This window comes from Sus scrofa, chromosome 3 (assembly GCF_054392235.1).
Source record: "Sus scrofa isolate SSC_HxYL_T2T_F1_AM1 chromosome 3, Sscrofa_HxYL_maternal_Yorkshire_Landrace_v2.0, whole genome shotgun sequence".
NCBI classification, from domain to species: Eukaryota; Metazoa; Chordata; class Mammalia; order Artiodactyla; family Suidae; genus Sus; species Sus scrofa.
In genome coordinates, this window is record NC_139385.1 from 59,379,177 (window position 1) to 59,406,870 (window position 27,694).

Genomic DNA, 27,694 nt, shown 5'->3' on the forward strand with positions numbered 1-27,694 from the left:
AGAAGTTCAGCCTTTAAGCTTAAATTGTCTCTTTGAAAAAATTTATATATAAACATAATATTGGTAACATTTTATCCTATATGAAATTTTATATGCAATTGTGGGGAAGAACGTAGTCGTCTCGCGTTTATTTTCATAACATAATTCGAGAGAACGCACAACAGCCTAGATGCTGCCAGCGAAGCAAGGAATAAAGGGGTAATGGCCCGTCCGCAAGCATTGCGCCCCCGGGAACCCCGAGCCCCTACAGACGCCGGTGGCCACGCCATGACGCACATCCGCTGCGCCGGCCACGGCGCCGTTGCCAAGGAGACGTCAGCGGCCTCGGCGTGCCTTGGCGTCCAGGCCGGGGGCGGGGCGTGCGGTACGACAGGGCGCACGTCCGCGGCGCCCGCCCCGCCCCTCCTCGCCTCACGCCGTTGCCTGGGAGACGACGGCGGCCGCAGCCATGGAATTGAGGGTGGTGAAGCCCCCAGGGCAGGATCTGGTGGTGGAGCGCCTCAAAAGCCGCTACGGCCTGGGGGGCGGCTGCCCCACCGAGGTGAGGCCCCGCCCTGCCTGCCAGCAGGTGCGGACCTCCGGGTGGCCGCGTTTGCAGGTCGAGGCTCCTGGCGGGCACCACACCCCCAAGGGTCAGTCGGCGTCCCCGAGGGAACGCGTGGCAGGGGCTCCAGGCGGTGACTTGCGTGCGGGTGGGAACCGCCTCGGTCCCAGCCCAGAGCTGCAAGTCCGAGCCAGTTTGGCACGGAAAGGTGCGGGCGCCCGGCCGACTGGATCCGCGTTGGTGCCTCTGACCGTGGACCCCGCGCGCGCGTCGGGCGGTCGGGACGGGGCACTGCGCGGCTTCGGTCCTCTGAGGCGGGAACACCAGGCGGGAGCGGGGACGGCTGTGCGGGGGCGGTGTGTGGGGACCCGGCGGGGAGGGCCTGCACCCGGTCACCGCGCTGGCGCTCTCTTTCAGCCGGGGTGGCGGCGATCGGACGGTGCGGAGCGTCCTGAGCGTCGGAGGCGGCCTCCCCGCACCCCAGGTAGGTCTGCGCGGCTGGGAGGCGCTCAGGCCGCAGGGCTCAGCGCCTTCGCGGGGAGGCTCTGGCTCTTTCCTTCACTGCATCGAAGAGAGTTTATTACACAGCGTTTACTGTCTCAGATTCACGAAGGGAGAAAGGAAGGGTTGGACGTTGGAGGCCTGGCGGGATATCGCGGGGAGGCGGAAAGCAGGCTGGATTCTGAACTTAGTCCTTCCTTGTGCTTTCTGCTGGTGGCACTGAGAAGATTCCCGTGGCGTCTCTGGTGCTCGGGTGCCTAGCCATTAGAACAGGTTAAAGGCACCTGCTCGGCTTGCTGCCCAGCGTCGGACCCAGAATCCGGTGCGCTGGTGGATGACAGCATCTTGTAAATTGGAGGCTCGATGCCTGTTTTCTGGAAGTCTGCTTGCGGGAGACAGACGGATGAAGTGATGTTGCCGTCTTAGGTTCGGGAGCCCAGAAAGAGATCCTTGTTGCCTGACCTTAGCGGTCTCTACTGTGCTCTTTCCTGTTCACAGACGACGTGGATGTCTTCTCCTGTGGAGATGAACTTGGCTCATCGTTAAGCTGTGATTGGGATGAGAGGAGGCGCGGCTCAGCGCCGCTCTGTAGTTCCTTCAAGCTCAGGACTGGGAATTGGTAAAGTACCCCGAGTCCTTCCTGGTGCCCTCTCCCTCCCCCCCACCCAGCATCTCAGAAACCAAAGGAAGGGGACAGGGTGCTGCCCACATGCTTGTTTTTCTCTGGGAGGCGGCATAAGCGTCTGGAGCTTGCTGAGTAGTTGAAGAGAGTGGGTAGTTGTTCCTGAGAACCTGGTAAAAGCACAGACCCAGCGCTGTGCTTGCTGACGTCAGGGGAAGTTACTCACATGGTGTGATGGATAAAAAGTTATAGTTATTCATCTGGGACCCAAATGAAGTTCTTGTTCCCTTTGTTCTTTTTTTTGAAAAAGGAACTGGAATAAAAGTGAGTAACAGGTTTGTTAGCCAGCAGTGTTTAACTCCATCTCTATCGTGTGTCTCGTGGTGTGGTAAGCACTGTATTTTACATAGTTGGGAGAGAGATAGAAGTTCGTCCAGGGAGTTGGCACCTACAAAACATGCATGGTGTGGTGCTGGGCTGTGAAGGGTCAGCATTTTTGTGGAAAAGATTTTACTCTGGCTGAAAACAAGTGAAGCTCAGGTGAAATAAAGTTCTAGGTTGAATACCGTTAATGCCAAAAATAGGTGGCAGAAGGAAGTGCTTATGTGTCAAGAGGGAGCAAACATTTTGAGGTAACATTAAACCATAACGATGTGTTCATATACAACATGAAACATTGAGAGAATTGTGGAGAGGAAAAAAGAGAATTGTACCTAAAATATCTGTTACTGACGTGATTGATATTTTGGAGCTTAGATTGCTTCATTCTCTGTTTAAATGAATTAATACACATACAGCACGTAGACTCGTGTTGGGTACATAGAAAAGCACTGAAGTTGCCATTATCGTCATCTTTAATGTTATTGCTCTTTCACGTGGCACTAGCAGAGTAACCTTGTTGATCTGGAGTCAAGATCTGGGCATGGGGTAGCTTGAATATAGACGAAGGAAAGAGAAAATTGCTGAAGATAATTATGAATTCCTGGAAGTTGTTCTCTTATGTTTAACTGATAGTTTCATAATCTTCACAGTATCTGATCTGGGAATAATTTCAGGTTATAATTTGAAGCTTTTGGACTGTGGAAATTTTATAACATTGGTTTTTTTTTGTTTTTTTTTTTCCCAGGGCCACACCTGCGGCATATGGAGGTTCCGGGCTAGAGGTCGAATTAGAGCTATAGGTGCCGTCCTACACCACAGCCACAGCAATGCAGGATTTGAGCTGCGTCTGAGACCTACATCACAGCTCACAGCAACACCGGATCCTTAACCCACTGAGCAAGGTCAGGGATCGAACCTGCGTCCTCATGGATCCTAGTCGGGTTGGTTAACTGCTGAGCCATGAAGGGAACTCCTGGGTGGTTTTTTCCACAGTCCCTAGTCACACGCTAGTGTGGAATAGGGAACTGCCAGCATAGGCCACGTGTGTCTTCTTGAGTCCTTGAAATGGGGCTGGTCTGAATTGAGCTGTGGTATTAAGTGTAAACTATACACTGGTTTTTAAAGACAGATAAAAGAATGTAAAGTGTCTTGGAGTTCCTGTTGTGGCACAGCGGAAATGAATCTAACTAGGAACCATGAGGTTGCAGGTTTGATCTCTGGCCTCACTCAGTGGTTTAAGGATCCGGTGTTGCCATGAGCTGTGGTGTGTGTCACAGATGCAGCTCGGATCTTGCATTGCTGTGGCTGTGGTATAGGCTGGCGGCTACAGCTCCGATTTGACCCTGAGCCTGGGAACCTCCATATGCCACAGGTGCGGCCCTAAAAAGCAAAAAAAAGTGTCTTTTAATACTGATTGTACATTAAAATGCTAATATTTTGGATAGACCGAGATGAGTATAATATATTGGCAAAATCCCGTCTTTTTAGGATTTTAAAGTGGCTGCTAGGAAGTTTTCAGTTATCTTAAATTTAATATATATGCAGTGTAACCCTTTTGACCAGCACTGCTCTGGAACTGTCGACTCTCAGCTGGTCTTTTTGGACAGGACACCTGGGTTCTCATTCTGCTTCATCGTTTGCAATTGATGTCTCCTGCCGGTTATTTAGCCTTAGGGTTCAGTTCCCCACTGGAAACAGTACTTTGAGGTAAAATCATAGGCAGCAGTACCCATTACACCTGCTTCACAGAAGTGCGTTCTTGGGGTGATGCAGGCATGTGCAGGCATGTGCATGTCCGGTGGAGCCTGAGTGAAGTGTGGAAAGGCCCTTGGAACGAGTCGTCTGCATCAGTGACTGTACCGTTTACTTATTATGTGCGCTTTTCACATTTGAAAAGCAGTCTCGTCACCTTTCAGTGCTATGGAAATCTTCCAGAATGCTGTGATAGATTTTTTTTTTTTTAAAGCCTAGATGATGACCTGGATTCTTTTCGAGATGTGAAACAACAGGAAAGAGAAGAAGAGTTCATCGGGGATGATCACAGAGTTAGTACCTCCAGAGTAAAGACGCAGTCTCATAAAGAAATAGGCAAAGGTAAGAGGACCATTCCTGCTGGAACAGTCCTTCAGGCAGAACACTGCCAAGCGGGGGACCTGAACACCGGCCCTGTAGGAGCGCTGGTTCTCCGGCGGCTGTAGATCCGTGATCTGGATTTTGGTGAGCCATGCGGTGGCTGCTGTGCTGTTCCTTAAGCTAAAGGAGAAGAGGACGGTAAACCTGATTATTTTCCAGTAGAGTTTCTGCATGCTCAGAACTGATCAAAAGAACTTAATAATCAACCGAATCGTTCTGAACTTTTTTTCACATCAGTGTTTCTTAGGAAGTGGTAAGATTGTGGTGGTATGTGGCTGAGCCTTAAATGCTCTAGGAGAGCAGCCTAAAGGTCTGGCCTCCTCTGGCCCTGGCAGGCAGGTGATGTGCATGTAGCTGGCTGAGGATCCCAGCTTGGTGAGCATTTCAGGAAGAGAGGCAGCCAGCGCTGCACATGGCCACTCACTTCCTCGTCCTGCTCCATCCTCATCACCCTTCCTCTCAGCATGTGAGGAACACGGGAAAGGACTTTGCTGGGCTTGTGCTTCTTGCTCTGTGGTGGATTTTCCACTGAACACAGTTGGAAATTCAGGATGAGCTGTCGAGAAGAAGTGTCGAGTGTCTAAAAGTTGACAACACGGAGGCACGTTTGGCTGGGGCTTGATGGGAGAGGCCCAGTGCTGAGCATCTTTCTCTTGAAGGGCCTTTGCTGAGCGATTAAGGGGAAAAGTTTTTCCTTCAGTGCGTTCCTGTTTTTGATCTTGGCTCCCCGGCCTGTCCAAGGTGGGGAGCATGAAAGCAGGCCCCTCCCCAGAGCAGGCTCCTCCTCAGCAGACCCAGCGCAGCAGGTGAAATGGGAACGCCACTGGGCTGGGGTTGGGGTGTTGCTCATCACTGCTGTCAGGGGCCTGTGGCAGCCTGTGTTGGGAACCAGTTTGGCATCACTCCAGTGAACCTGCAGGTGTACCCTGTGGTCCTTCACTGTTGCTCCTACTTCCTGACCCTGGAGGAGCTCTCAGCACAGGTGCCGGAACCAGGGCAGGGCTGTGGATGGCTGTGTAGACACCTCGGCTCAGGATCCAGCAGCCTCTGTGTGTGACCTGATGAAGCGTCATTAGCATGGAAACGGGTTCTTTCCTGGAGGAGGTTAGAGAATTATGTGAGTCTATGAGTATTTATTTATTTTGGCCACACCATCGCCACATGGGAGTTTCTGCTCTTTGGCAGCAACCAGAGCCACTGCCTTGACATCACCAGGTTCTTAACCCACTGTGCCACAAGGGAACTCCTGTGGGATTATTTCATTACAGATGTTATATCATGTGTAAACAGGCAAAACATAATTTTTTAACATAAGTCGTCAAAGTTCAAAAGAAGTAAAGCAGCAGCGGTAAAGCACTGGGTTTAATTTGGGACAGAAGGGGATGCGATCAGTGGCTTCCAAGGTAGTGAAACCGAGCAGGGCCCTGTGGGTTTCTGGGCACAAGCCCTTCTGTGTCCCCATTTCTTGCTTTTAGGGAATAGGCTTCATTTGGCCTCCAGGACCTTCCCTGTGTTCCGAGGGGCTGGTTCAGACAGTCGCTAATCAGAGAAGAGAGGGGATGCAGAGACCAGAGAGGTACATTCAGACACAACAGTGCAGCCTCGGGGCAGGGTGCTGGCTTCTCCTCAAGGAATATACATGATGGTATGTTTGAGTTCTTCTGCAGAACTGAAGCCACAACAGAGAGGAGGTCCCCCAGAACCAGTCCTACGGTCACCAAGCACCAACTCTGAAGAAGAATGCCAGCTTGCCTCTACCCTGCTCCTTATCTGTGGCCCCAACCTGAAAAAAACACTTTCTGTTCCTTCCCCCAGGGGGGCACAGTCTCTGAGGCGTTTGCCTGCTGTGACCTCCTGTGCCTGGCAAAGCAATAAAGCTGTTCTTTCCTGCTTCGCCCCAAATTCTGTCCCTGCCTTTCTGTTTTTTTCCGTTCAGCACCCAGGCCAAGCTTCTGTGACAGGAGGTCTCCATTTGTTGGCCTGGCCAGTTAATCCCCTTGCGAAGAAGCTGCCGAAAGAGCACCGAGAATTCCTGTATGCCCATCCCGCCCTTGTTCTCAATGTTAACGTTTGTTGCTCCTCGTGCTCAAAACTTTTCCACCAGTACTGTGAATCGTGTTTTAAGTAGCTCCTTCTGAGATTACTCCCCCTGAGGGTAGGGAAAACCGTAAATTAAGGTCGGTTGTAATTTGTGTTTTATTTCCTCAGCAGTTGCCTGGCCACCTGATTTGGCCTCGCATTCCAGAAACTGGCCTGGCTGTCGTAGTGATGGCAGTGACTCCCCTGGGAAACGTGTCGGCGCCCCAGCGTCCGGAGCCTCAGACCGGCAGGGCGTGCTTCCACTTCAGGTCAACCAGATATACGAGGAGCTGTTTCAGATACACCAGAAACTGCAGGTAGGAGCTCAGTATTCAGGGAAGCCCTGTGTTCTCAGCACAGGGCGTTTGGAAGCTGACTTCAGGGGCTTCGTCTGCATTGTTTTCTATGACGTGCCCAGCGCAGGGGCCGGCCCGCAGCGTTTGGTGGAGGAGCTCCTGTGGGGGAAGGCGGGTGGCCGAGAGGGAAGGCTCAGCGGAGGTGTCCACACCTGCGTCCTGTGTTTATGTTTAGTTCCCTCCCCTCCCCTCCCATCCTTAAGGAAGAAAACACAAAATTGGCTGGTAAAGGGTGCTTTTTGAAGTAGGTATTTAGATTCATTGCATTGTCTTCAGGATCTCTGTGTAAGAGGCTCTCCTGTCAGCTCTCATCAGGATCCCGTGCAGGGCAGTTTTCTCTACCTGTCTTCTTTGGGACTTCCTTAGTTCCTAAAGGATGTAATTCCGGGAGTTCCCATTGTGGCTCAGTGGCAATGAACCCAAGTAGTACCCATGAGGATGTGGGTTCGATCCCTGGCCTTGCTCGGTGGGTTAAGGATCCGGTGTTGCCATGACCTGTTGTGTAGGTCGCAGACGCCGCTGGGATCCCACGTTATTGTGGCTGTTGTGTAGGCCAGCAGCTACAGCTCTGATTCAGCCTCTAGCTCAGGAAGATCCATTTGCGGTGAGCGTGGCTCTAAAAAGACAAAAAGGAAAAAATATTTCTATTGGACATTTTTAAAAGAAGTACAGTGTCTCAATTCCAGCTGAAGTTCCTTCTCCTGTCCTGCATCATCTCTCCCCAGGGCTCAGCAGCCCCCAAAGTTAGTGCAGATCCTCTCTGTCATGTTTTCACTAAACCCTTTATGGATCTGTATGGCTGTATTGTTTGGAGTGTTTTAAGTTCTGTAACAACACGCTTTGCTCTGTTTGCAGCTTCCTTCGTTATTGTTATGTTTTTGAGATGTATGTATTTGGAAAATTAGATCTAATGGATTCATTTGTATTGCCATATTGCATTCGGGCTGCAGATCAGCCAGCCACCAGTACTTTCTCAACTTCTGTGTAAACACACACACAGCTGGGCTCTGGGTGTCTCCCTGACCGGAATGGGGAGCAGTAGCAGGTGCTTCCACACTGACCTCTGGGGAGGCTGTGCCCTTTCACTAGGTCCCACCCACGGCACCCTGGACCTTTGACCTCTGGAGAGGCTGTCCCCTTTCACTAGGTCCCATGCATGGCACCCCAGAGTTTGATTTTCCCTCGATCTGATGGCTTGTGTCAGTGATGCTCTACTTTTCATCGTCTGCCTTTGAGTGTTGAGTCCGATGAGGTGATCCTGAGTTCAGACACTGATGATAAAAGCATGTATTTTTAAACTTAGGAATATTAAGCTGCATGTGCACGCCTGAAGACCTGGAGTTAGGAGACCGGCTGAATGGTGAGAGCACGGGCAATAACAGTCCCGTGTTCAGGAGTTTAGTGTCAGTTCTCCAACATTCTGTGGTTCTTTGTTAATCAAACAACAGAGGCACCATATTTAGAATTTTGGGGCTTTCATCATACGCTAAGATAAAAAGATTCCAGCCAGTTTTTGCCAATGGTTGACTGATTGTGGGGACTCTTTCAGTGATAGTGGTGGACTCTGTCTCTGTGGGCTTCATGCACCTGCCTCGGGAACTGCTGGGACTGGGACAGGCGAAGGCTAGTGTTGTGCTGGGTTTTTGGAAGGAGGCTGCTCCTGTGCAGAAAGTATCTGCCCCCAGTCTTATGATCAGAAGAAAGGCCTGCTGTACCTTGAGCCATCCCAGCAAAAGAGGGGCGTCTCTGCAAGGCACTGGGAGAAACGGCACCCACTCCACGTAGTTCTGGTGCTAGGGCTCAAGGTCAGGGCTCTAGCAGAGTCTGTTGTCTGCTGAGAGCCTCCTTCCTGGTTCACAGACAGCACCTTTTGGCTATGTCACTGTGTGTGGCAGGGGCTGCTTGAGTTTTTTAAAAATGTGCAGTTCCTTTATTTTTAGTCTATCCAAAGTTTATGCTGGCCAATTTTAGAATATTTTCATTATCCCAGTAAAAAACCCACATTCCCATTGGAGTTCCATCCTGGCTCAATGGTTAACCTGACTAGCATCCTTGAGGACTTGGGTTCGATCCTTGACCTTGCTCAGTGGGTTAAGGCTCTGGTGTTGCTGTGGTGTAGGCCAGCAGCTGTAGCTCCAATTAGACCCCTAGCCTGGGAACCTTCATATGCTATGGGTGTGGCCCTAAAAAAAAAGACAAAAAAAAAAAAAAAGAAACCCCCTTAGTTTTCCTCATCTCCTTTCTGGTCTCAGATATATCTCAGATATAGGCAGCCACTAACTACTTTCTGTCTCTATGGATTTGCCTGTTCTGGACTTTTTATATGAATACAAAGTGACCAGCTTCTTCTACTTGGCATGACATTTTCAGGTTTATCCATGTTGTAGCAATGTCAGGACTTTGTTCCTTTTCGTGGTTGAATTCTGTTCCATTAGTAGGATGCACCGCATCATCTTTATCTGCTCATCGACTGGTGCTTTTGGCTTACCATCCCCTGCTTGGTGATTGAACTCAATTGTGGACATGTGTGTTTTGTGCTGCCTGAAAGCACACAGGTGGGGATGTACATAGGCAGTTTGGACTTGAGTCTGGAGCTTGGGAGAGGTGCTGAGCACTCAGCTTGGTAGCAGTGAGTATGTGCACAGCGATCTTAGCTGCCGAGGAGATGGAGGCAGGCAGAGGGTGTAGAGGAGGAGAAAGTGGCTTAACCCCAGCTCTTGTGAAGCCCTCCTAATTAAAGGACGGTGGAGGGAGCAGGGCCTGCCGAGCCAGGGGAGGGGTCCAAGAGGAGGCAGTGGCCTGGAGCCTGTGGAGGGTGGGGAGAGCAGGAGGGGGAGAGCAGGAGAGGCTGCGGATCAATCCTTGTGGCTGGGCCTGGGTCAGGGCTGTAGGTTCAGTCCCTGGAAGCCGCTTCAGTGGGCGGGCTGGGGTTGTGGCTGGATAGAAGGAAGCTGGGGAGGGATGGGCAGATGAAGAGGCCAGTGGAGACAAGATTTCCAAGAAATTGGTGACCCAAGGACCTAGTGGCCCTTTCCCCAGAGGCTGGACCCAGCCGCCCACACAGATGCTATGGGAGGTGGCAGGTGGAACGGGCAGGCGGACCGTGGGAATGCAGAGGGTGTGAGATTCTCTGGTGGCGCTCTGCCACGTGGCCTCAGCACCCAGGGCAGTTACAGCGTCAGCCCACAAGACAGAGGTGTGGGGGCAGCTCTGTGATGCTGACCCGAGAGAACCTGGGGTCCAAATAGGTCAGCATCATAGAGCTGCCCCCACACCCTCCACACCACCCTCAGCGTCTCTGTCACAGTGGGTCTCACTGGTGCTTCTTGTCATGCTGCAGCGAGACTGAATTTCTGGGCAGGTTTACATGCTGGGCGAGCCCAGCGGTTCCCGTGTTTGCTACACACGGTTCCTGGGGTCTTCTCACCATTTGATGGAACTGCCGTCTCTGGAATTAAAGCCTAACATGTGCCGTCTGTACTTCTGACCTTTTGATTCAGTGTGAAACTGCAGCACAGCAGGAATTTGCTGAGGAACTTCACAAGCGGGAACGTTTTCTGGTTGAAAGAGAACAGCTGCTTTTCAGACATGAAGCTGCCTTGAGTAAAATTAAAGGCGTCAAAGAAGAGGTTCTTACGAGATTTCAGATTATCAAGGAGGTAAGCAGACAGTGCTGACTCGGGAGTAAAGCAGTCCCATCCCCTCTGCATGGGGTCCCTGGTTGGTGGCCTTGACCGCACTGGCCACATGTGTGCTGCTTCTCCCCCTCCCCACCCCAGACACTCATCCTCTCCTGGACCGTTTGAAGGCACATTGCAGACAGACCCAGCTCCCCAAGCCCTTCCTCCCTGTCAGAGATGCTTACTCGGAGGAGGAGACGCTCCAGGGAACGAGGACGTCCCCACACCGTTATCAAATACAAACTGAGTGCTTGTTATTAACTAATAAGTTAAATTATTTCACTACATCTTATTAATTATTTTAAATTAAGTTAAACTTATTATGCTTAAATCCACTGATTAAAGTCCTTGTGATTCAAGGACTTCTAATTTTTAATTAATTTCTGTTCAGTGGCAATAGTGACATGAAGTTTGTGTTTTCTCCCTCCTAGCAACATGATGCAGAAGTTGAGCACTTAACTGAAGTTGTTAAGGAAAGAAATAAAGAAAGCAAGAGGCTAAGGTCCTCTTTTGATGCATTGAAAGAATTGAATGATAGCTTAAAAAAACAGGTAAGACCTATATTCTTGTATGAGATTGTAAGACATTCTTAAAACTATATAGATTAACAGATTATAAGTCAAACTCTTAGAACGTATTCTGGCTAGAGGAACTCTTGATTATCTTTGTTTGTTAGCTTCATTATAAATACTTCCAAATGTAAGTAAAGTATGCTGACTCTTTGACTTCCCTGAATCCATCATAGTCTTCCACAGTTAGGGTATGACCTTAGCCTTATGTTGACTGGAAGCCTGCTTTCTCCCTGGAGACACGACTTCAGCTGGCTCGCCTTTTGAAGGATTTCTTCAGTGCTTGTGTATGTACATTGTTGCCTGTATCCCTCTCTCAGGCTGACAGACTCCTCCAGGATCTTACATGTGTTTGCCTGAGTGTGTGGTGACTAGAGGTGGTGTGGGCAGTGCTAAGCGCTCGAACCTGCTGATGCAGTGGAGGGACACGGTCTAAAAGGTTAACATGTGCATTCCAGAAGTAGTTCCCTAGGCAGCACGTGAAGAGCTATTAGCCAACAGTTTCCCACAGCTCTGGAGATGCCCCCCTACAGAGTTCAGAAGTTAGGTTCACTCTCAGTAGGTACATGTTGAGGGGAACCACAGAGGCACAGTCTTTTAGGACTATAGAAACTTTTAATGATAAAAACCAGAGCAAAATAAGACCTTACCCTCAAAGAAGGAAGAGTAATGAAGTTCTGTGTGGCTCAGCAGATTAAGGATCTGGCTTTGTTACTTCAGTGGCTTGGGTAGCTGCTGTGGTGCAGGTTCAATCCCTGGCCGGGGAATTTCCACATGCCATGGGTGCTGCTGGGGAAAAAAAAAAAAAAAACAAGAAGGAACAGTGAGACTCATGGCTAACCTTTACGGAGGAAATATCACATACCTTACGTAAATAAAAAAAAGAGAAAAACTCCCTTTCTTGTGTGAGGCCAGCATAAGCTTGAAACTAAACCTGTCAAGAACATTATAAGAAAGATGCAAGCCAGTGTCTCATGAATGTAGCTGCAACAGTTTTTAATATCAGCAGATCAAATACGGAGGTACATAGAAAGCATAATACAACTCAGCAAATTTAGCCCAGCAATACAAGGTGGTTTATCATTTGAAAATTAATGCATCATCTGATAAAAGGGGAAAAATCATATCATTCCTTGATTTCAAATTCAGCAGCAATTCAAGATAATGGCCAGTAATAGAAGAGGCCTTGGTGCTTATAGACTATCTAAGAAAAATATCCATCCTTAACGGAAGTTATTGAAGCCTGTCCCTGGGCTCAGTGTTACTCTTCCTAGTACCCTTGGTACTGCGTGTGCTGGCCAGCATGGTGAGGAGGGGAAGGGGGCAGGGAAGAAACACGGCTTACCCTCAGGTGACCCGCTCGTGCACCATGGCAGTAGGCACCCAAACATGTGGACACACGGTTGTCAGAATTAAGCCAGTTCAGGGGCCTCTTTGCTGGAAGTTCAGTACACACACATCAGGTGTGGTTCTGTGTATTGGCAGAAGTCACATAGTAGGTGTTTATTGAGAGATGCTGCAGGTATTGCACTTGCTATCCAGGAATAAATCTAAAGAGAGGGGTTGTAAACGTGTAAAACATCATTAAGACACTGAAGAGCAAAGTAAGTTGAAGGCTGTGCTAGATGGGAAGACTCAGTATGGTAAAGATGTCGTGTTCCTAAATTAACAGGTACATTTAATCCAATCCCAGTAACTCATTATGCTGCATCCTTAATGATTCATACACTTTTCTGTACATATTGTAGTTTGATAAAAAATTTCAAAAAAAAGAGTTCCATTGTGGTGCAGTGGAAACGAGTCCAACTAGGAATCATGAGGTTGCGGGTTCGATCCTTGGCCTCGCTCAGGGGGTTAAGGATCAGGCATTGCCATGGGCTGTGGTATAGGTCACAGATGCAGCTTGGATCCTGTGTTGCCGTGGCCTTGGTGTAGGCTGGCAGCTGCAGCTCCGATTGGACTCCTAGCCTGGGAACCTCCATATGCCATGGGTGCGGCCCTAAAAAGGCACACATACACACACAAAAATCAACTGAAATGTTGTTTATTAAAGTGTATATGTGAAAGATGTTGGGAGACTTGTGCTTTTTTCCTTGAATGAAGTAAACTTTTTTAGAAACCGTTCATGTTTGGGGGCCAAGTGGCGGTTTTAGCTGTGGTCTCTCTCTCTTTTTTTTTTTTTGTCTTTTTGCCTTTTCTTGGGCTGCTCCCATGGCACATGGAGATTCCCAGGCTAGGGGCTGAATCGGAGCTGTAGCTGCCAGCCTACACCATAGCCACAGCAACGTGGGATCCGAGCTGCGTCTGCAACCTACACCACAGGTCACAGCAACGCTGGATCCTTAACCCACTGAGCTAGGCCAGGGATTGAACCCGCAACCTTGTGGTTCCTAGTCGGATTCGTTAACCACTGCGCCACGACGGGAACTCCTAGCTGTGGTCTTTAATCATGAGCGCCACATCTGTTCCATTGCTTGAGGATGCAAACTCAGTGAGCTAGTGCCCTGGGAAACTTCACTATGAAGTCAGCTTGAGGTTTCTATTGAAATGTCTCATGTTTTCCCACTTTAGTTACACGAAGTAAGCGAAGAAAACAGAAAGTTGGAGGTTCAGGCTAAAAGAGTTCAAGCTCGCTTAGATAACTTACAGGTAAGGTACCTGCTCATCTCTTGAGATATAAGTGAGTATTGAAATGACCACCTCTGGGTTTTCTCACTTTTAATATAATTCTTTTTGAATGCATGGCCCGTCGCAGAGGAAGTATGAGTTTATGACCATACAGAGATTGAAAGGAAATCCCCATGCTGCTCAGGAAGTAAAGAGCTTAAAACAGGAGAAAGCACCAGTGTCAAAACCTTGTAAGGTAGGTAGGCTATGATTGAAAATTTCTCCACTAGAAAGCGAAGGCATTTTCTCTTTATTCTGTTCTTTTTTTTTTTTTTTTTTAGAAAACATTCTTTTGGTGTAAAAGGAGTCATTGTAATAATACTTTTATAGGAAAGTATCTCTGCACTATTTCAAATATGCTTTGTTTGCAAAAGCCCAATATGTCAGTGGTGGTTTCAGGTGTAGTAACAGACACATCACAGAAGCTTAAGCTTCCAGCAGCTTTGTTATTCATTTGTTTGGGGATCTACAAACCTTCAGTGTTACTTGCTTTCAAGATTGCAGTCCATCCCTGAACAGGCTCCATTGATTTCTTTTTCCTGAGACCCTCCCCTTTTTTTACTTTGAGGTATGAATTACCTAGAGTCACTAATGCGCAGATCTGTAACTGTACAAGTTTGAGGAGCTTTGACAAGTGCCTGCACTCTGGAAGCTACAGCTGGAATGTTCCTCATGTTCCTTCCCTGCAGGAAGCCCTTGCTCATCTGCAGGGTCATACAGCACGCTCTCATCTCTCTCGGGCCTCTTTTGTGCTTCACCTCCCGCTGGGTGATTCCATCACAGTTTCTTTATTTATTCTTCCATTGACAGACACCTGGGCTGTTGCTGGTTGTTGTCTATTAATGAATACATCTGCTAAGGATATTTGTGGACAAGGCTTTTTGAGGACACATGTTTTCCTGCCTCTTGGAAATGTAACCGAGACTGAATTTCTGGGTCATAAGGTAGATAGATGCATGTTTCACCTTGGGGCACTGGCCAGTTTCCAGAGTGCTTGTTCCATCTGTGTTCCTGCTGGTGATGCGCATGTGTTCTGGTTGCTCCACAGCTCTGCTAGCATTTGGTGTTTTCAGTCTTGTTCATTTGGCTTTTCCTGTGGCTGGAAAGTCATATCTCCTGTCAGCTTTAATTGCTAAAGAATTCTCTAATTTTTTCCTGAAGGGAGTTGGGAGGGGAGCCCTGTTTAAAGATGCAGCGACTCCGAGGCATCCAGGGTGGGTTCTGTGCTGGCACAGGAGCCTGCTCTGCACGACCCTCCAGCCAGGATGCTGCCATTCTGCTCCTGGACAGGGAGTGCCCAAGGAGGAGCCCTGTGCACAGAAGGTCAAGGGCTGGGTCCCCAAGACCAGGCCTGCAGGGAGCTGCTTCCATGAGCCTCGGGGCCTGGGCCAGCTCACTGAGCTCGCAGTGGGAAAGTCCCCCCTGCCCCCACCCCTGTGTGCTGGCTGACCTGATCTGCGGGCCTCCTCCAGCACCAGAGGGCCTGGGACTGCAACACCTGCAGCAGAAGGGTGGCTCAGGGGTCCTGCCAGTGCAGGGAGAGCAGCCTGAGCCGACACCTCAGCTCTCCCGGGAGGGCTCTCCCAGGCTCGCAGGGACCACCACCACAGCTATCAGAAGCCTGTCCCGAGACTGCCTTCTGCCCGACCCCTGGCCTCTGCCAGACAGCAGGTGTGCGTGGGGGCTCTGGGGTGGTCCATGGTCGTATCTCAACACCTCCCCTTCGCCTTCTTGTAGCCTTCCACCTTCCAAGCTTTACGAAAGGGGATGCTGGTTGTGAAAACAATTTTACTAATTGAAAAAGTGGGAAAAGTAGAGCTGTAATGGTCCAGGTACACACGATGTTGCATTTTTATCAAAGGTTCCTGTTGGAAGAAAGCTAAGAAGGTTAAAAATTACTCTTGTTCAGAACTCCCGTCCTGGCTCAGTGGAAATGAATATGATTAGCATCCATGAGCATGCAGGTTTGATCCCTGGCCTTGCTCAGTGAGTTAAGGATCCAGTGTTGCCATGAGCTATGGTGTAGGTCGCAGACATGGCTCGGATCTGGCATTGCTGTGGCTGTGGCATAGGCTGGCAGCTACAGCTCTGATTCAACCTCTGGCCTGAGAACCTCCATATGCCGCAGGTGCGGCCCTAAAAAGACAAAAAAAAAAAATTACTCTTGTTCAGAATAATGTGGTCTCTTGGTTTTTATTCATCTGATTGTTTTTGTGCATTGTTATCATCTGCTTAGTCTTTTGCCTTTTTATTAATTTGCTTTTATATTTCTCTGTCTAAACATCTAAATCTAGCATAGTTTCCTGATTGGGGTACATGTGTGGTAAATGTTGAATTAAATTGACCAAAGGTGATCTGAAGACTAAAATTGGTCTGGTTGAATTTCTAATTTCTTTATGGCATTTTGTTCTTATTTTCCTCCCTTTTTCATAAATTTCAGAGAGCAGGAATTCCAGGAAATTTTTTTCATATCCTATTTATAGAATGTAAAGAAAAAAACAACTTTTGGGGGAAAAAGACAGGAAGTTTCATCCTGGAAATTGTTTAGCTCTTGAAACCTTTAGATTTGTTAAAATTTATTATTTATGGTAGTTTGTGCTTTTAAGGCCAGTTTTACTTTTCTCTATCAAACTTGGATAAAGAATGTTATGGAAGGAGTTCCCTTGTGTCTCAACAGGTTAAGAACCTGACTGGTATCCATGAGGATGCAGGTTTGATCCCTGGCCTTGCTCAGTGGGTTGAGGATCTGGCCTTGCCATGAGCTGTGGTGTAGGTTGCAGTTGTGGGTTGGATCCAACGTTGTTGGGGCTGTGCCTTAGGCTGGCAGCTGCAGCTACTATTCAGCCCCTAGCCTGGGGACTTTGATATGCCACTGGTGCAGCCGCAAGAAGAAAAAAAAAGCAAAACAAAACCAATTTTATGGGAAATTCTCTCTTTTGGTAGCAAGGTGCAGTTCTTTCAGTTTCCTTATTGTGGGTTTTCTCCCCTTCTGTCATCCAGCCTTTAATGTGTTTCTCATGTTAATTGGAACTATCTGATTTGACATTTCTCTCACTTGGAGAAGTTTGTCACTCAGTATACTTTGTCACTCAGAGTACTTCAGTGAAGTATTTTAGGTACGTTTTTCTACAATCATTTACCAAATTTAAAACTTGCCTTTGAAATTTTAGGAGGCTGTGAATTGAAATAAATGCTTGATTTAATTTTCTTTGCACGTAGGTACCACTTAACGGACAAGTTTATGAACTTTTAACGGTCTTCATGGACTGGATTTCAGATCATCACCTCAGCAAGCTGAAACATGAAGATTCTGGAATGGATGGTGAGAAGCCACAACTCACATTTGCTTCTCAGAGAGATGATATTCAGGAGAAGTGTGTGAAGGTTTGTTTTTTAATTTGATTTTTTTTTTTTTTTTTTTTTTTTTTGTCTTTTTAGGGCTGCACCTGTGGCATATGGAAGTTCCTGGGCTAGGGGTCGAATCGCAGATGCAGCTGCTGGCCTACGCCATAGCCACAGCGACGCAGGATCTGAGCCACGTCTCAACCTATATTGCAGCTCACAGCAATGCCAGATCTTTAACTCACTGAGTGAGGCCGGGGGATTGAACCCACATCCTCAAGGAGACTATGTTGGGTTCTTAACCCACTGAGCCACAGTGGGAACTCCTTTTTTTTAATTTGGAATCTGTGACTCAGTAGACATGAAAATTGAGAAAGCCTGTGGTACATTTTACAAGAGGAAAAAATATTGAAAATTACCAATAGTTCTAAAAAGATTCATTTTAGACTTGATTCAGATTCCTTCAGACTTAGTTTCTTAACATGAGGGAATTTCTTTTTTAAAACAGACTGGAAAATTGAGAATCTACTCCAAAAATGAAGTAATTGTATTATTATTATTATTAGGTATTATTAGAGTTAAATAGATAATCAGTGATATGAACAATTCCTGATATATATCATTAAGGATTCAGATCCCATTAAAGTAATTTCTATTTTGCCTTTTGTCATAAAAGGATGAAAAGTACTTTCAAGGGGCCTCTCATTATCAAAGAGAAATGTCTATTAAATTATACACAGTAATTTGAAAATTGATACTCAAGATTTCCAGTCAGTATAAATTGTCTGGAATTTATAGAGATTGGAGATTTTTAGAGAGTGGCAGCTGTATTCCATAAGAGATAACATTAAAACTCTGAAGAGGGAGTTCCCGTTGTGGCGCAGTGGTTAACAAATCCGACTAGGAACCATGAGGTTGCAGGTTCGATCCCTGCCCTTGCTCAGTAGGTTAACGATCCGGCGTTGTCATGAGCTGTGGTGTAGGTCGCAGACGCGGCTTGGATCCTGCGTTTCTGTGACTCTGGCATAGGCCGGCAGCTACAGCTCCGATTCGACCCCTAGCCTGGGAACATCCCATATGCCGCGGGAGCTGCCCAAGAAATGGCAAAAAGACAAATAAATAAATAAATAAATAAATAAAACTCTGAAGAGTGTTTATCTAAAGTTGTTTGTTTGGTTTAACATTTTGAGAGATACTTTCATAATTACTAAATATAGGCCAGGGTTTCGTTTAAGGAAAGTATTTCCAGTTTTCATCCTTATGTAAACTATGTTTTCTAAATGCCTTTTGTGTGAGGCAGGATAATGGCCCTGGAGATGTTCAAAACCTAATCCCTGGAACCTTCAGTGTGTCCCTTTTGTGTAGCCAAAGCAAATTAAGGTTACTAATCAGCTGACCTTTCGATCAGGATTGTCTGGGCAGGCCCAGTGATCACCTGAACACTTTAGACCTGACAAAAGAGTAGGTCAGTGGCTCCGCTTGTCCTTGATGGCTTTGAAGATGGAGGCAGAGAGTCTTGATCCAAGGACTGGAGTTGCGTCTAGAAGCCAGGAGTTGCCCACTGCTGACAGCCAGCAAGGAAGTGGGGGATTGCCATCCTGTAGCCACAGGGGAGCTGATGCTGCCAGCAGCCCAAAGGGGCGAGACAAGGGTCCTGCCTCCAAGAAGGAGCTCAGCCCTGCCCACACCTTGATGTTAGCAGTTGAGACTCGGTCAGAATTCTGACCTACAGAATTGTGAGATAAAAAGTGTGCGTTCTTTAAATCAGGAAGATTGGGGTTCTTTGTTGTGGTGGGCATGGGAGGCAAATCCCCCTTTGCTTGGACTCTGTTTCTCTTAGCATCTCCATCAACTCCACGCTGTATCCAGCCTCACTGTAGAAGGAGCTACTACGCAGCAGGGCCTCCAGTGTTAAAGGTCTTTTAGAGAAACGTCGTTGGTTAGAACTGGAGGCAGGAGATTAAGGCTAATAACTGGTATTTTATTTTTTGTCCTTTTGCCTTTTCTAGGGCCACTCCCAAGGCATATGGAGGTTCCCAGGCTAGGGGTCTAATCGGAGCTGTAGCCGCCAGCCTCCGCCAGAGCCACAGCAATGCGGGATCTGAGCCTCCTCTGTGACCTACACCACAGCTCACGAGAACGGCAGATCGTTAACCCACTGAGCAAGGCTGGGAATGGAACCTGTAACCTCATGGTTCCTAGTCGGATTTGTTAACCACTGAGCCACAACAGGAACTCCACAACTGATATTTTAGCAGGCAGACTATGGGACATGTTGTGTGAGAGAAAATTCTAACTAATTAAAAAGGGGCATTTGAGTCAGAACTTTTTAAAACTTTCTGCTTCAAGGATACCATTATGGAAGTCAAAGAGAACCCACTCAATAGAGAAAATACTTTTCAAATCAGGTTTGATAAGGGGCTGCAATCTTGAATACTTAAAAAAAAAAAAAAGCCTTTACAACTCAGTAATTAAAGACAGTTTCATTGAAAGTGTCCAGTGGATCTGAGTAGACATTTCTCTAACAAATGATCAATAAGCACATCAATAAGCATGTCACCCTCAGGAACACTAGTAATTTGGGGCATTCAGGTCCAAGTCACATTGCTGTATTGCTTCACACCCCCCTAGGATGGCTGAACTCAAAAAGCCAGATAAGCAGTGACCAAGATGTCAGATTAGAACTCTCCTACACTGCTGGTGAACCTGTGAAAATAGTCTGGCAGCTCCTGGAAAGCGCGAGCATCAGCAGTTGTGCTCCTAGGAATGCGTGTACTCCAGGGAGATGAGGGTGTGTATATATGTGTGTGCACACATTTACACTGCAGTGCTCGTGGCAACGTGGTGGGTGACAGAAAGCCGGCAAGTGGAAACAACCCCGATGGCCATCAGCTGATGGACGGCCAGATAAATGGTGTGTGTACACAGCGGAGTCTTATTTGGTGGTAAAAGGGGATTCGCAGTACATTATAACTAGAATGGATTTTGAAAATATTGTAAGTGAAAGATTCAGATTACAGAAAACCGCATATTGTATGATTTGTTTATATAAAAAATTCAGAGTAGGCAAACATGTGTCGAGGAAGCAGGTTGGTGGTTGTGAGTACTGCAGTGTGGAGGAGGCTTCTTGTGGTTAGGGATTTGGGGGGAGGTGGCAGAGACATTCTAGATCTGCTCTTGATGATGAATAATGAATAATACACGAAGAATCTCTGAATTACACACTTTAAATGGGTGCCGTGTGTGGTGTATGAGTCATATCTCACTAAGCAGATACAGAAATTCACCACCACCACCTCTAGACCTGGGACACTTCCCCTCCTTCACCCGCCCTCCCTGGTTTCATGATAATAACTTACTGAAGAGTCTAGGCCAGTTTTCTGTCTCACATGTCTCATTTGTCTGCAGGTATCCTTGTGTCAGGTAACTTGTTTTGTAACAGAAATACTTCATAGGTCGTTCTATGTATTTTTATCTTATATGCGTATGTGTGGTCCCAATTGGAAGATTTCCCTCTGAAACAAAACATCTTCATTGTTTTTTGTTTAAAGTTTTATTGAAGTATAGGTGATTTACAATGTTGTGATAATTTCTGGTGTACAACAAAGTGATTTGGTTATATACACACGCATATGCGTTCTTTTCCAGGTTCTTTTCCCTTATGGGTTATCACAGACTGTTGGGTAGAGTTCTTGATGCTATACAGCAGGTCCCTGTTGCCCACCCATTCCTAATACAGTAGTGTGCACATGCCAGTCCCAAACCTGTCCCCTTCGGTAACCATGAGTTTGATTTCAAAAACTGTGACTGTGTTCCTGCTTTGTACAAGTTCATCTGTATTCTTTTTTTTTATATTCCCCATATAATGATATCATATGATATTTGTCTGACTTACTTTACTTAGTATTATAATCCCTAGATCCATCCATGTTGCTGTAGATGGCATTATTTCATTATTTTTTATGGAGTAGTATTCCATTGTGTATATGTACCACATCTTCTTTATCCATTCATCTCTCTATGGACATTTAGTTTGCTTTCATGTCTTGGCCATTGTAAATTAGCACTACAATGAACATTGGTGTGCATGTATCTTTTCAAATTATGGTTTTCTCTGGATGGATGCACAGGAGTGGGATTGTTGGATCACATGGTAGTTGTATTTTTTGTTTTTGGAGAAAACTCCATACTGTTTACCATAGTGGTTACACCAGTTTATATTCCCACCAACAGTGTAGGTGGGTTCCCTTTTCTCTGCACCCTGTCCAGCATTTGTTGTTTGTAGACTTGTTGATGATGGCCATTCTGACTGGTGTGAGGTGATATTTCATTATAGTTTTGATTTGCATTTTTTCTATTAATTATTGGTGTTTGTTTTTTGGCCATCTGTATATCTTCTTTGGCGAAATGTCTATTTAGGTCTTCTGCCCCATTTTTTTTTTTTTTTTTTTTTTTTGTCTTTTTGCTATTTCTTCGGCCGCTCCCTCAGCATTTGGAGGTTCCCAGGCTAGGGGTCCAATCGGAGCTGTAGCCACCGGCCTACGCCAGAGCCACAGCAACACGGGATCCGAGCCGTGTCTGCAACCTACACCACAGCTCACGGCAACGCCGGATCGTTAACCCACTGAGCAAGGGCAAGGACTGAACCCGCAACCTCATGGTTCCTGGTCGGATTCGTTAACCACTGCGCCACGACGGGAACTCCCCTGCCCCATTTTTTGATTGGGTTGTTTGTTTTTTGATATCAAGCTGCATGAGTTGTTCATATAATTTGGATATTAATCTGTTGTTGGTTGCTTTGTTTGCAAATATTTCCTCCCATTCTGTAGGTTGTCTTTTTATTTTGTTTATGATTTTCTTTGCTATGCAAAAGCTTTAATTAGGTTCCATTTATTTATTTTTGTTTTTATTTTCTTTAGGAGACAGATCTGAAAAGATATTGCTGCATTTATCTCAGAGAGTGTTCTATGTTTTCCTCTAAGAGTTTTATAATATCTGGTCTTATATTTAGGTCTTTAATCCATTTTGAGTTTATTTTGTGAATGGTGTTAGAGAGTATTCTGATTTCATTCTTTTACATATGGCTCTCCAGTTTTCCCAGCACCACTTACTGAAGAGACTTTCTTTTCTTCATTGTATATTCTTGCTTCCTTTATCATAGATTAGTTGACTGTATGTGTGTGCGTTTATTTCTGGGCTTTCTACCCTGTTCTGTTTATCTGTATTTTTTGTTTTTGTGCCAGTACCATACTGTATAGTCTGAAGTCGGGGAGCCTTATTCCTCCAGCACCATTTTTCTTTCTCAGGATTACACTGGCTATTCAGGGTCTTTTCTGTTTCCATACAAATTTAAATTTTTTTGTTCTAGCTTTGTGAAAAATGCTGTTGCTAATTTGTTAGGGATTACATGGAGTATGTAGATTGCCTGGGGTATTATAGTCATTTTGACAATAGTGATTTCTCCTATCCAAGGGCATAGTATATCTTTCCATCCGTTGGTGTCCTCTTTGATTTCTTTCAACAGCATTTTATAATTTTCAGAGTATAGGTCTTTTGTCTCCTTGGTAAGGCTTATTCCCAGGTATTTTAATCTTTTTGGATGTGATGGTGAATGGGATTGTTTCCTTAATTTCTCTTTCTGATCTTTTGTTGTTAGTGTGTAGAAGTACTAGAGATTTCTGTGTATTAATTTTGTATCCTGCAATTTTATTAAATTCATTGATGAATTTTGGTAGTTTTCTGGTAGCATCTTTAGGATTTTCAAGGTATAGTATCATGTCATTTGCAAAGAGTAATAGTTTTACTTCTTCTATTCCAATTTGGATTCCTTTTATTTCTTTTCCTTCTCTGATTGCTGTGGCTAGGACTTCCAGAACTATTTAGAATAAAAGTGGTGAGAGTGGACATCCTTGTCTTGCTCCTGATCTTAGCAGAAATTCATTCATATTTTCACTGTTGAGAATGATGTTAGCTATGGGTTTGTCATATATGGTTTTTATTATGTTGAGGTAGGTTCCCTCTATACCCACTTTCCAAGTGTTTTTTTTTTTTTTTTTGTCTTTTTGTTGTTGTTGTTGCTATTTCTTGGGCCACTCCCACGGCATATGGAGGTTCCCAGGCTAGGGGTCCAATCGGAGCTGTAGCCACCAGCCTACGCCAGAGCCACAGCAACACGGGATCAGAGCCGCGTCTGCAACCTACACCACAGCTCACGGCAACGCCGGATCGTTAACCCACTGAGCAAGGGCAGGGACCGAACCCGCAACCTCATGGTTCCTAGTCGGATTCGTTAACCACTGCGCCACGACGGGAACTCCCAAGTTTTTTTTTTTTAATCTCAAATAGGTGTTGGATTTTTGCCAAAAGCTTTTTCTGCATCTATTGAGATGACCATATGGTTTTTACTCTTCATTTGGTTAATATGGTGTATCATACTGATTTATTTGCATATACTGTGCTTGAGGAGAATGTGTATTCTGCTGCTTTTGGATGGAATATTCTATAAATATCACTTCAGGCCATCTGGTCTTGCTTCTTTTAAGGCCTGTGTTTCCTTATTGCATTTCTGTCTGGATAACCTCTCTGTTGTTGTAAGTGGGGTGTTAAAGTCTCTCATTATTGTGTTATTGTTTATTTCTCCTTTTATGAATGTTAGCAGTTGCCTTATATATTAAGGTGCTCCAATGTTGGGTTATATATATTTACAGTTGTTTTGTCTTCTAGGATTGATTCTTTGATCATTATGTAGTACCCTTCTTTGTGTCTTGTACTTTATTTTAAAGTCTGTTTGTCTGAGGTAGCTATTGCTACTCCACGTTTCATTTCTATTTGCATGGAATACGTTTTTCCATCTCCTCACTTTCGGTTTGTGTGTGTCCTTAGATCCAAAGTGGGCCTCGTGTAGACAGCATTTATATGAGTCTCGTTTTTGTATTCATTCTGCCAGTCTATGTCTTTTTGTTGGAGCATTTAATCCTTATACATTTCAGGTAATTATTGATATGTATATTCTTTTTTTTTTTTTTGTCTTTTTTTGCTATTTCTTTGGGCCGCTCCCACGGCATATGGAGGTTCCCAGGCTAGGGGTCGAATCGGAGCTGTAGCCACCGGCCTACGCCAGAGCCACAGCAACACGGGATCCGAGCTGCGTCTGCAACCTACACCACAGCTCACGGCAACGCCGGATGGTTAACCCACTGAGCAAGGGCAGGGACCAAACCCGCAACCTCATGGTTCCCAGTCGGATTCCTTAACCACTGTGCCACAACGGGAACTCCTGATATGTATGTTCCTTTTGCCTTTTTGTTACTCCTTTGGATTTGTTTTTGTTGTTTTTTTTTTTTTCTTCTCTTCCTCTTGTGGTTTGATGGCTGTCTTTTGCGTTGTATTTCTGGTGCCTTCTTTTTTTCTTTTTGGGACCACACTTGCAACACATGGAAGTTCCCAGGCTAGGGGTCTAACTGGAGCTACAGTTGCCAGCCTACACCACAGCCACAGCAATACAGGATCCAAGCCATGTCTTCGACCTCTGCCACAGCTCATGGCAACGCCGGATCCATGTCCCACTGAGTGAGGCCATGGATCAAACCTGCATCCTCGTGGATACTAGTCAGATTCATTTCTGCTGCACCATAACAGGAACTCCCTGTGGTTATTTTTCTTATTTCTTGATGTACCTATTATAGATTTTGGGTTTGTGGTTATCACGAGGTCTTGATATAGGAAAATACACACACACACAAACACACACACACAAGATTGTTTTAAGGTGCTGGTCTTAATTGCAAATGCAATTCCAGGATCCTGCATTTGTATGTACCCTCCTCTTCTCACAGTTGCTGGTTTTGATATCATGTTTATGTGTGGATGATTTCCTACCTTTACAGTATGTTTGCTTTTACCAGTGAGCCTGCTCATTTGTAATTTTTTTATTTCTAGTTGTGGTCTGTATTTTTTTTTTTCTCCCTGCCTAGAGAAGTTCCTATAGCATTTGCTGTATATCTGGTTTGGTTGTGCTGAACTCTCTCAGCATCTGCTTGTCTGTAAAGCTTTTGATTTCTCTGTTGAATGTGAACAAAAGTCTTGTTGGGTAGAGTAGTTTTGTTTGTAGTTTTTCCCCTTTCATCACCTTAAGTACATCCTACCATTCCCTTGTGGCCTGCAGAGTTTCTACTGAAAATTCTGCTGATACCCTCATGGGGGTTCTTTTGTATGTTATTGGTTGCTCTTCCCTAGTTGCTTTTACTTTGTCTTTAATTTTGGTCAGTTTGGTTAATACGTGTCTCAGGGTGTTCCTCCTTGAGTTTATACTAAATGGAATGTGCTGTGTTTCCTGGACTTGAATTAGTGTTTACTTTCCCATGTTAGGGACGTTTTTGGCTTTTGTCTCTTCGAATATTTTGTGAGGCTCTTTCTCTCTTTCCTCTCCTTCTGGGACCCCTATGATGTGAATGTTGGTGCATTTCATGTGTCCTAGAGTTCTCTTAGACTGCTCTCATTTCTTTTCATTCTTTTTTCTTTATTTGGCTCCTTTATAGTGATTTCTGCCAACCTGTCTCACTTATTCTTCTGCCTTCTGTGTTCTGCCTTTGATTCATTCTAGTGTAGTTTTCATTGCAGTTACTGTATCATTCATCTGTTTGTTTTTTAAGTCTTCTATTTCTTTGTTAAATACTTCATTAATTTCTCAATCTTTGCTTCTATTTTTTTCCCCAAGATCTTGGATTGTCCTTTAGTATCAGTACTCTAAAGTCTTTTTCATAGAGGTTGACTATCTCCATTACACTTAGTTGTTTTTTTACGGAGTTTTGTCTTGTTCCTTCAACTGAAGTATGTTTCTTGGCTGTTTCATTTTGTCTAGCTTTTTGTGTTTGTGGTCTGCTTTCTGCAGGCTACAAGGGTATAGCCCCTCTTGCTTCTGGTATCTGCCCCAGGTCCAAGGACTTGACTAGCTTCCTGATGGGAGTAGAGCCAGATCTTGACCCTCTGGTGGACATGGCTGTGTAGAGGGGTGGGATTAGGGGTGGCTGTGTGCCTAGGAGTACATTAGGCAACCTGTCTGTTGATGGGTGGGTCTGTGGTCCCACCCTTCTGGTCATTTGGCCTGAGGCTTCTCTGCACTGATGGTTGTAGGGTTTGGGATGGGTTTTTCAAAAACGGCAACCTCCATGGGAGCTCACGCTGATGATTCTTCTCATGACTCCACTTCTACTGTCCTGCCCCTACAATGAGCCACAGCTGCCCCTGCCTCCCCAGGAGATCCTCCAAGACCTGCAGGTAGATCTGGCCCAGGTTCTCATGGGGTCAGTGCTTTGCCCTGGACCCCGTGCACATGGACCTCATGTGCCCTCCAAGATAGAGTCTGTTTCCCCCAGTCCTGTGCAGCTCCTAGCTCAGGCCCGCTGGGCTTCAGCACCATGTGCTGTGGGGGCTCCTCCCCATTACAGATCCCCAGGCTGGGGAGCCTGCTGTGGGGCTGGGAACTCTAACTCCGTGGGTGAGCCCCTGTGATATAGCTACTTTCTAGTCTGTGGGTGACCCACTTGGGGGGTATGGGTTTTGCTTATTTTGCTGAAGTGCTCCTCCTAGGGATTCGTTGTGGCTTCTTTGTCTTTGGGAGTAGGATTTCTTTCTTTCTTTCCAGTCTCCTTTGATGATGGTTGCTCAGTGGTTGGTTGGGATTTTGGTATTTTAGTGAGAGGGGAGCTTCAGTTCTTCACTCTGCTATTTTGTTGCAGTAATTCCAGAAAGACTTTTTTTCCCTTGTGCTTAGTGTCTTTCACTTGCTGCATTGGGACTGCACGCAAAGGCCTTGAACCCAGCCCTTCAGGCCAGAATTCCTCCTGGGGAAATGGCTACAAACGCTTTCATTCTTGACTCATTTTAAATATCACAGTTTCAGGGTGGGGGTTAAGAATGTAAATTTTTGGAGTTCCGGCCATGGCTCATTGGCTGACAAATCCAACTAGGAACCATGAGGTTGCGGGTTTGCTTCCTGGCCTCGCTCAGTGGGTTGAGGATCCAGCGTTGCCATGGGCTGTGGTGTGGGTTGCAGACGTGGCCTGGATCGATGTTGCTGTGGCAGTGGTGTGAGCCAGCGGCTACAGCTCTGATTGGACCCCTAGGCTGGGAACCTCCATGTGCCACGAGTGTGGCCCTAGAAAAGGCAAAAAGACCAAAAAAAAAAAAAGAATGTAAACTTTTCCTGTCATTAAGACTTTACCAGTGTAATTGGTCATCAAATTGCATTCATTCACAGATGTACTCAACTTAGGGTGTCTGCAAATTTCAGTGTTGCTTGTCATTCTAGAAAATAACTAATAGTCAAGAGGAAACCAGTAAAGAGCCTTAAGGGTAGAGTAGCATCAGTCTTATGCTGTATCGAGGTTGTGCTGGCAGAGAGGCAAGGTAGGGTTAAAGAGGTCAGAGTGGATGCAGGGGGATCACCAGACAACTCTTGGGGTTCAGGTTAAGGAGGTTGTAGCTGAGGAATGTGACGTGAACCCTTAGAAAATGATTGGGAAGTGAGATTTCTGGGACTTGATTGTGACCCAGTATAGAAGTTGGGGTGGTGTCAGAGTTGGCTCCCAGGCTTCTTTGTACCAGGATGAGTGTTGGTGTGTTCACTCCAGGTAGGAAATAACATGTGAGTTTGGGGCTTGAGCCTCCCCAGTCTACAGGTTTGTTTTAGGCAAGTGGAGTTGGAGGTGCACAGTGTCTCTGTCTGACATGCAGGGACCGGAGCTCTGCAGAGGCCTGAGCTAGATGCTTGAATGCGGGAGGCTCTGTCTGCAGTGGCTAGTGCTGAATTGAGGAACTCC

General features: G+C 46.1%; 1 protein-coding gene across 50 annotated transcripts in view; it reads left to right on the forward strand.

Annotated features, from left to right (window-relative positions):
* Positions 1–362: 362 nt before the first annotated feature.
* CCDC138 (coiled-coil domain containing 138) overlaps positions 363–27,694 on the forward strand; it is a 55,964-nt gene continuing 28,632 nt past the window's right edge. For 5 of the 50 annotated variants that reach the window (XR_014839363.1, XR_014839368.1, XR_014839366.1 and 2 more), the window contains exons 1-11: positions 419–541; positions 962–1,028; positions 1,544–1,664; positions 4,015–4,142; positions 6,390–6,577; positions 10,117–10,275; positions 10,728–10,847; positions 13,437–13,514; positions 13,621–13,728; positions 14,343–14,476; positions 16,752–16,916. Coding sequence is in view for 18 of the 50 variants with exons in the window: in XM_013995876.3 (XP_013851330.1) it covers positions 449–568; positions 962–1,028; positions 1,544–1,664; positions 4,015–4,142; positions 6,390–6,577; positions 10,117–10,275; positions 10,728–10,847; positions 13,437–13,514; positions 13,621–13,728; positions 16,752–16,916 (1,254 nt within the window). In the remaining 32 variants the exon portion in view is untranslated. Of the gene's footprint in view, positions 753–961; positions 1,029–1,543; positions 1,665–4,014; positions 4,143–6,389; positions 6,578–10,116; positions 10,276–10,727; positions 10,848–13,436; positions 13,515–13,620; positions 13,729–14,342; positions 15,661–16,532; positions 16,649–16,751; positions 16,917–27,694 lie in introns of all 50 variants that reach the window. The other 45 variants (XR_014839347.1, XR_014839345.1, XM_013995876.3 and 42 more) reach the window with 28 other exon arrangements.